Consider the following 9,116-nt stretch of genomic DNA (forward strand, 5'->3'; position numbering starts at 1 on the left):
GTGTTAAATTTTCAAACTCCTAGAAATATTGGTCGTTCTACCTGTTTCAACGAGTGCAAACGAAAGATCCTTTTCGACTTTGCGCCGTTTGAAGTTTACGCAACTCAACGGGAAATAATACAATGAATGGATTGGCGCTCTTAAGCATTCATAGAAAATTTACCCCAGCTGTCGAAGACATTTTAAACGAATTTGCAAAAAAAAACCGTCGTATAAATCAATAAATTTTTATCGTGTTTGTATACTGGTTTAATTCCCTATTTGTTGGTAAGTCATTTTTTAGTTAAATTCATTGGTTCTCTATGGAATATTCACATTTATATGGTTATTATTTAGGTAGCTGTTACAGTATGAGTAGTTTTTTCTGGCTTGATTTATTCCTACTTTTTAATAAAAATAAAATATTTTACCTCTTATTATAAAAAAAATTATATTCTTAAACTTAAAAAATAAAAACAAAATTTAACTAAACAATGTTGTCGAAATAAAAAGTCAAAATTGTCTAGCTGTCTAAATTAGGGAAGTAATAGTGCTTTATTACATACACGAATTTCTTTTAGTAATTTCTGAAAATTATGAACCCCCCCCCCTTGAAAAAATTCTGCGTAAGCCACTGATTGAAATATTTCTTTTCAACAAATGAACATACGTAGGTATACCCATAATTGTAATTGTTTTGAAGTAAAATAACTTAAGTTAAATTTTGAATTAATCAGTTTGATTTGATAAACTCAATGTTATGTTAAAATATCGTTAAGGGCTAGTTGAGTAATATTTCATGTAACAGATATTTTAATCCAGTCGGCCGAAAACTTCCCGTGTATTAATTTGTGACTGGTGCTCGTTAAATCTGTCAGGTCACACAGTTCTCCATGTTCTAATGACAAATTATACCTCTGGGGGTACTCAATTGGAGATTGATCGCTCTCTGGTTCTGGTCAAAATTACGATCTGTGGATGAATGAATGGATGTATGAATGGGTTCACCCTATAAACTGGTGTAAGGTATGGGTGTGGCAGAAGTCGAAATCTTGGCCATAGATGGCGCCACTGGAAAACAAGAACAATCGCTCCCCTTGCCTTAATGGCCTACGACAACAACAGATATTTTGGATATGTTACGGTATTGTATCAACCACAAAAGTATCATGTTCCTTTCAAACGGTTTAGCAACAATCAAAACTTATGCCTTAATTGTATGATGAACAAAATATACAATTTGAAGAGATTTGAATAAAAACAATTGATATTTAAATCAGTTTTTTTAGCGCATTTATTAAAAATGTTGTTCTTTTGAAAATTATAATTGCGACTAGCTGACTAGTACATTTCATTCAATCGAGGATCTATTCTATAGTTACATTTCATTCAATGAAAAAATGATGATAATGAATCTGATACTTCTCTATATTATAGTCTAAATATATCTGCAACAGTTGTTTGAGCTACTAAGATAAGATAACCAAGGTATAATAAAAAGAGAAATGCAAAAAAAAAGAAAGCAATATCTTCCTTTAACTATATTTATCATTTTGGAACAGGTATTTTTTTAAAAAGATATTGTTTCGCAACGAGAATATGTTTCGAAAAATAATTTTTACAACCCATCTCCATAAATTAACACATTTAATTTTCTCGAAATATAAGAGTAGTGTTTAAGAGAAAAAAAACAATAAAAGTAAAGAATATTTATTTTAGGTTGTTATTTTCTTAATTGAAAAAATAATTGTTTAACATAAACTCGCCTGTGAAAAAAAAAAAAAGCCTAGAGGAATTAAGATATTGTTTTGGTCAAATGTTTACTTATTATGGATTGGGCGCCATCTTTGAGGCAACCAATGACATGAACCAGCATGTTTAGTTTAACATTGTGCATAATCAGTGTATGCTTTTTTCCGTGATAAGTATGCTGCTGATTGTATCCATTTTTCTGGAAGACATCATCGAGTTAACTGAATAAGTGACTGGGTTGAGAAACGCGAACATTATTACAGCTCGAGTGGCTTGCCACGTGCACGTTACCGTGAATGTCCGAAATCATCAAGAGAATGTCGACTTTCACCCGTGAATGTCAACAATCACATAGCCGCTTTGGTGAATGCCCGAAATACTCGTTATATCCGATTTGATATTAATTATTCGTTGATATTATTATATGTATTCGATATTTTAACCCCTTCCTTCTCGCTCCCGTGAAAATGACGGGCTGAGGTGTCGCCCTCTATTTCTAGCTCCCGTGATATTTCCGGGCTGGAGTGTTCAGTAGTAACGCGCCAATAAGAAAAAAAAACTATTTCATTTATTTTGCCCAGAAAATATTTTATTTCTCATTTTACACACCAGATGGCAGTACCAGAATTATTTTTAAGGTAATTGCTTCAGAAGAGATGTTGGAAGAAAACTCGGTACTACTGTCCAGATTGTGACGTTGGCCTCTGCATCTCATGCTTTGAAATTTATCACACAAGAAAAAATTACTAATGTTCGGAGTAAAAGGCAAATGTATACTGGGCTGTGGCACTGAACCTTAAAAAAACACCAGTGTAGGGTATACCGGGGCAATGTATACCGTGCTGTGGCACTTCAATAGACCAAGTATACATTTCGGACATTTACCAAAGCGACTATGTGATTGTCAACATTCACCGGAGGAAGTCAACAACCACCCATTTCTGTCATTCGCAGTAACACACACAACTAGAAGCCATGTACAGTGTAAGCGATAAATATTCTTTGGTGTGAGCTCACTGCCTAACTGAATCCAGGCTGTTATAAAAATCTAAAAGCAATATTAAAGCAGTTTTTTTTTTTTTTTTTTTTNATTTTTTTTTTTTTTTTTTTTTTTTTTTTTTTTTTTTTTTTTTTTTGCCATGGGAGTTTGTTTTATACTTACGTTCAGCGTCCTTCATTTTTGAAGCCAGCATCTTCTGTGTCAGATATATTTTCGACTTGACTCGTTGAAGTTTCCGCACAAAGTGGTTGATGGCAGCATCTTTCTCCTGATAAAAATACAATTAAGATAGCCAATAAAGATAAGAAATAAAATTTAATTTAAGATGAATTGAAACAATTGTTTTATTTACGTCTAAATATTTGTTGCATTAAAATTTGCGGGCAGAAAAGGAACCAAAAAGAGCATCTAATTAACACTAAAACTTTAAATTTATCAGTATAACTTTTGTTTAAAAAATTAAATATTTGTTTAAATAAAAACCTTACCTTTTTTAGTGTAATATTTTAGGAAGAAAAAAATATATGATTTTCAAACAAATTTAATAATAAAGTTTCAAACCATTAAAGTTTACATATTTTTTTACTTCTATGAAGAATTAAGAATATTTTGTAGGAAATAATAAATTTAAATTAAGAATTTCGATTTTGTAGGAATAAATAGGGAGTTAACGCACTTTTACGTTAGCTTCCCTACGCTCCCATACGAAAGACTGAAGCAACTGCGCATGCTCAAAATTTATTTTAGATGCTACGTATCTCTACGATATGCTGGTGCGATTTAAGCTACAAGCACGCTGTTTATAACTGTTAAATGTTTTCTGTTTAAACCTACCTTCGAACTAAAAGCATTGGACATAAGATGCGAATTTGAAGAAATGTATTGATGAAATTTAGAAATGAATCGTGTGATCTTACAACCATTGGTTCATTCAATAAAAAAACAATTTTTATTGGTTCTTGCTTACCATGATGGTTGTTCAATTGCACTAGTTCCGTAAGAAACTAGATGTATTTTTTTCGCTGCTTCGAAATTATAANCATGGACATGGAATGCGAATTTGAAGAAATGTATTGATGAAATTTAGAAATGAATCGTGTGATCTTACAACCATTGGTTCATTCAATAAATAAATAACTTTATTGTTTTTTGTTTAACATGATGGTTGTTCAATTGCACTAGTTCCATAAGAAACTAGATGTATTTTTTTCGCTGCTTCGAAATTATAAATTATGTTTATTTTAGCAATACAATTTGGATAAAAAGAGTTAAATAATCTATAGAAGTTCAATAATATATTTTTAAACATTATCATTTATAATAAAAATAAGTTGCATTCTTCATCTATGAATTCATCGGAATCTAATATCAACCAAATTTTTCTGCTCACAGAAAGGCAGCTTTACGTAAAGCAAAGCATCTTGAATCGTATACCACAGCCTTACAGAAATAGTCTACATCCATTGTAAATGCTTGTTCTGATTTTATGGTCAAAGTTAAAATAATATTTCACTACGTTAGCGTTTTTAACTGACGGAGTTTTGCAAAATCTCTTATTTTTACTTACGTAACTTTGATATTTTTTCACTGGTGCATGGGCACTTCACCAGAACTGACGCGTGCGCACTAGAAATGCCCATGCGCCATTACTTGAAATCCTACGTACTGGTACTCTCAAGAAGTTAACATAAATTTGCGAAATCTTCCTAATATTGTTCCCTTGTTTACTTAATTGAATCGACTTTTTTTCCCTCTTGAGAGTATAGTATTACACTCCTCTTTTCAGAGGCAACTAAAGCAGTTACACACCTCAGCACGCCGCTAACTAATCGATCGCCTTACACACCTCTGCACGCCATTAACTAATCGATCGCCCAACACTCCTCAGCACGCCATTAACTAATCGAACGCCCTACACTCCTCAGCACGCCATTAACTAATCGATCGCCTTTTACACCTCTGCACGCCATTAACTAATCGATCGCCCTACACTCCTCTGCACGCCAGTAACTAATCGAGCACTCATACCCCTCTGTACGTCACTAGTTTAAATTTACGTGACAAATTTATAATTAGTATCGTGCTTTCTCATTAAATTAAATATTTTGATATTAATTAAATATTTATTCAGCTTTTACCAACAGCTTTATTTTTGTTTGGGTAGATCATTACGTATTTCTTTTAAAGACGGTTTCGTTTTAAAAAGGAAAACATTAATTCATAAAATTTTAATAATGTTTTGTCTAGAGCATTTTATTCTTAATATTTTAAGTAAATATCTGAAAAATTATTAAACAAATATTTGTTTGTAAAATTCATAATAGTTAACCGTAGAAGGTCGAACTTTGTTTTGAAAATGACTCTTTTAGAGATAATATACGTAGAAAACTAGTCAAGCTTCAAATCCTTGAAAATTATTCCACATTATAAAGTGATAAATCATTCATATGAACCCTAATTCCATCATAAATAAATCTCTTTGCATAAGAAGTTAGATATAGAGATAAAATCAGCATTAATCTTGATCTCATTAAAATTTAGTAACAAAGGTTTTTTTTAAAAAAAATCGAGGAAATTTTACACCAACTCACGAGTTCCGAAAGGAAATTAAAATTTTTGGATGCAAAAGTTGCGAAATTAATTATCTGGCATTTTGCCTATACGTCAAGGCTATTTAATTTCCTACTGTCACACAAAACCTAGTCACTGAAAGATGCATTTGAAGTCAATTACATTAAAACAATTAATTTGTCTACATCCATGAGCAGTTGGCCTCATAAAATCCCTCCTTTTTATGTGAACAAAATAAAATTAATTTTCGATTGACCAGCATATTATTCTTGAAAATATCAATATTATATTATTCCTATTAATAATGTTGTAATTAAAAATTTTAATACATTTTGAAAATTATAAGGATGCTTTTCTGTTTTGATATAAGAAACTAGACCCAAAAGTATAGATTACGTTTACTAAAGCTGTAAAAAATTATTTAAAATGTAAAGAATAATCGAAAATTTGTTTTATAAAACATATTCTCCGTCAAAAATAGCCTTATTGAGAGTCTGTGTAAAATAATTAACGAATATGTGAGTGTTTTTAAACTATATTTTTCTATAAGGTGCCCAAAAGAGTCGGTATTCTCTATTTTAATTTTCGAATGGCTGCAGCAATTGTGATTAAAAGTTGTGTTTAGGTATAGCAAAGAAGATATTAGCAGCAAGGGGGACCACTTGCAGCACCACAGGTGAAAAATTAAGACTAATGCTAATATTCTCTATATTAATATGTGCTATATTAATAAGACAAATATTTATTATATTATTTATTTAATGTTAAGATTTACCTTGCGAAAAAGAATTTGTTTGAAATGAATAATCCTAAGAAACTGAAGCATGCTTCAGAAATGCAGGCTTCCTAACTTCATTCTCTTCAAAAATTAAAGAAGTCAACATGTTTCAAGCTGGCGCCCATTCTCAAGACCTTACAACACGTGAATGATAAAATAAAAGCTTCGAAAAAGAAAACGCAACACAGCCATCGAAAAATTAGAAATCAAAATAAAGAGGGGAACTGAGCAAACAAAATCGCTGTTACCGAGGGGATCTACGGTGGCCAAAAAAGGTGGGATATATTTCCAAAGGGAATGGATAAATGGTGCAGAAGTCTTTTATGCGATGGAAACGAGATTCCAGAGTTTCAAGGTAAGCTGTTTGTTCGTAAATTCCTACATTGCGACGTGACGGAATAATCTTAGAAAGAAAAGAAAAAGATAGCTTTACATCACAAGACATATTTTTTCGATGTTCAAGCTTCTCTAAAGCATCGGAATAAAAGGGAGATTTCACACTTTTACGTTAGCTTCCGTAACCTCGCGATTGAATCAACTGCGCATGCTCGCGTTTATTTTAGAAGCTGAAGTATCTTTACGTTTTTTGGCGTGATTTATGCTACAAAGACAAAGCTACTCGCAAACTGTTTATAGCTGTTAAATGTTATTATCTGTTTAAGTCTACCTTCGAACTATTGGGAGTACAAATTGGTTCGGTTCGTTTTTAAGAGATGGCTCTGCTGTTATGAATGCTTCATAGTGACAGCTGGTTTCGGTCGTTTCAGAGAAGTTAAACATCTGTCAATAATATTCAGTTTATATCGCTCTGAGTTTCATACAAAAGCTCAGTTTTTTAATTTGTTGAGTATGTCAAGTTTTGTGGTAACGAAGCACCATTTGCGGGAGGTTTTATGTTTCTGCTTTATTTAGAAGAAAAGTGCAGCTGAAGCGCATCGAATTCTTGTACAAGTTTATGGTGACAATGCTCCAGCTGATAACTCGTGTAGGGAATGGTTTCGACGTTTCGAGAATGGTGAATGGTAAATGAAGAATGGTGAATGAAGAATGGTGAATAGTTTTGTATACTATGAGCTGTCACAACCTGGTGATTCCATTACGGGCGATCGGTATTGGCTACAATTGATTCGTTTGAGCCGTGCATTACGAGAAAAACGACCGGAATACGAGCTAAGCCATGACAAAGTTATTCTTCTGCCTAATAACGGTCAGCCTGATGCCGCAAAAGTCGTAAAAAATTATTTGGAAACACTCAAATGGGATATTTAACCGCACCCGCTGTATTCTCTGGACACTCCTTCTGATTACTGGTTGTTCCGACTGATGCAGCATGATTTGGCAGGTCACCAGTTCACTTCTTTCGCAGAAATCGAAAATTCCTCAAAAGGCGAGAAATTGTTTCGAGATGGAATTCGAAAATTGCCTGAGAGTTAGGAAAAAGTAGTAGCCAGCAATTGACAATACTTTGATTAATCTGTTTATTCATTTTGTTCTGAAATAAATGCATTTTTGATCACAAAAAGACGGGCCGAACTAATTTGTACACCCAATAAAAGCATTGGACATGAGATGCGAATTTGGAGAAATGTATTGATGAAATTTAGAAAGGAATCGTGTGATCTTACAGTCATTGGTTCATTCAATAAAAAAATTATTTTATTGGTTTTTGTTTAACATTATGGTTGTCTAACTGCACTAGTTTCATAAGAAACTAGATAAATTTTCGCTATTTCAAAATTATAAATGATATTTATTTTAACTATACAATTTAGTTAAAAGATGTTAAATAATCAGTGGAAGTTCAGTAATATTTTTTTAAATATTAACATGAATAATAATAATAAGCTGCATTCTTTATCGCTGAATTCATCAAAATCTGTAATCGATCTTTTTTTTTTCTTCTCACAGATCCGCAGTTTTACGTAGAACAAAGCATCTTGCATCGTATGAAACATCCATTGTAAATGTTTATTTTGATTTTGAATCAAAGTTAAAATGATATTCCACAACCTTAGCGTTTTTAACTTACGGATTTTTGCAAAATCTCTTATTTTCACTTACGTAACTTTAATATTTTGTCACTGATGCATGCGCATTTCACCAGAACTGATGCTTGCGCATTAGAAATGCCCAAGCGCAATTACTTAAAATCCTACATACGGGAGTGTACGGAAACTAACATAAATTTGCGAAATCTTCCTAATATTGTTCCCTTGAATTAATTTTCGAAGTCACTGCTTTATGAAATGTATTATTGTTTTCCCTAAAAATTATCTTAGAGAAAGCAGTAAATTCCCGTTCCCTTTTTGTTTGCATTTCAAATGAAAAACTCAGTTCAAATTAACGGATTTCCATAGCAATTTAACTAAAAATCCTTTTGCTACAATAAATAAAAATATCTCTCAAACAACTAAAATCATATGTATCCATACTTACCACTTCAACGTTATATTCTCCACCTAAACTGACGAGAATTTTATTATTTTGACCAACATCTCCTTGAATAAACATCTAATACTTTATTAAAGAAAACAAACAGAGTTTTTTTTTCATAACTAACTACCTACATATACTAACATGCATTATTAAGTTTCAATTGTTTCCTAAGAAGCAGAGTTAATCTATCTTCTATATTATATAAAACGCTAATACGTATGTATCAATAAAACCGATGATATTTCTTTTCTCGCGTTGGCAACAGTTTTCATTTTTAATTGACAGGATTCGGCGCGCAAGAGCACGTAGTGAGCATCATATGTCTAATCGGGTGAATTCTCATCGAATTATCAAAAAAATTCTCACAAAATTATCTCTATCGAAACCGATGCTTTACATCCGGTGTTCAGTAGTATTTCATATTGTTTTACAACACATGGTTTTAGCCCTCTGGTGGGAAAGACTTTAAAACAAAACTTACAATAGTTACTTTTCTCAACAACTGAAATTTAGAATAGTGTGATTAGGAAAAATATGCGAGCTGTTTGCAATTTCAAATTAATATTGAAATGCACAGGTTTAGAATTTTCTACAGTGAAA

At 32.1% G+C, this 9,116-nt stretch overlaps 1 protein-coding gene across 2 annotated transcripts in view; it reads right to left on the reverse strand.

Annotated features, from left to right (window-relative positions):
* LOC107436094 (probable prefoldin subunit 5) overlaps positions 1-9,116 on the reverse strand; it is a 27,768-nt gene that overhangs the window by 12,761 nt on the left and 5,891 nt on the right. For both annotated transcript variants that reach the window (XM_071177191.1, XM_016047667.3), the window contains exons 3-4: positions 8,517-8,591; positions 2,894-2,999 (exon numbers count right to left, since the gene is read on the reverse strand). In XM_071177191.1, the coding sequence (XP_071033292.1) occupies positions 2,894-2,999; positions 8,517-8,591 (181 nt within the window). The remainder of the gene's footprint in view (positions 1-2,893; positions 3,000-8,516; positions 8,592-9,116) is intronic.

Source organism: Parasteatoda tepidariorum, chromosome 2 (assembly GCF_043381705.1).
Source record: "Parasteatoda tepidariorum isolate YZ-2023 chromosome 2, CAS_Ptep_4.0, whole genome shotgun sequence".
Lineage (NCBI taxonomy): Eukaryota > Metazoa > Arthropoda > Arachnida > Araneae > Theridiidae > Parasteatoda > Parasteatoda tepidariorum.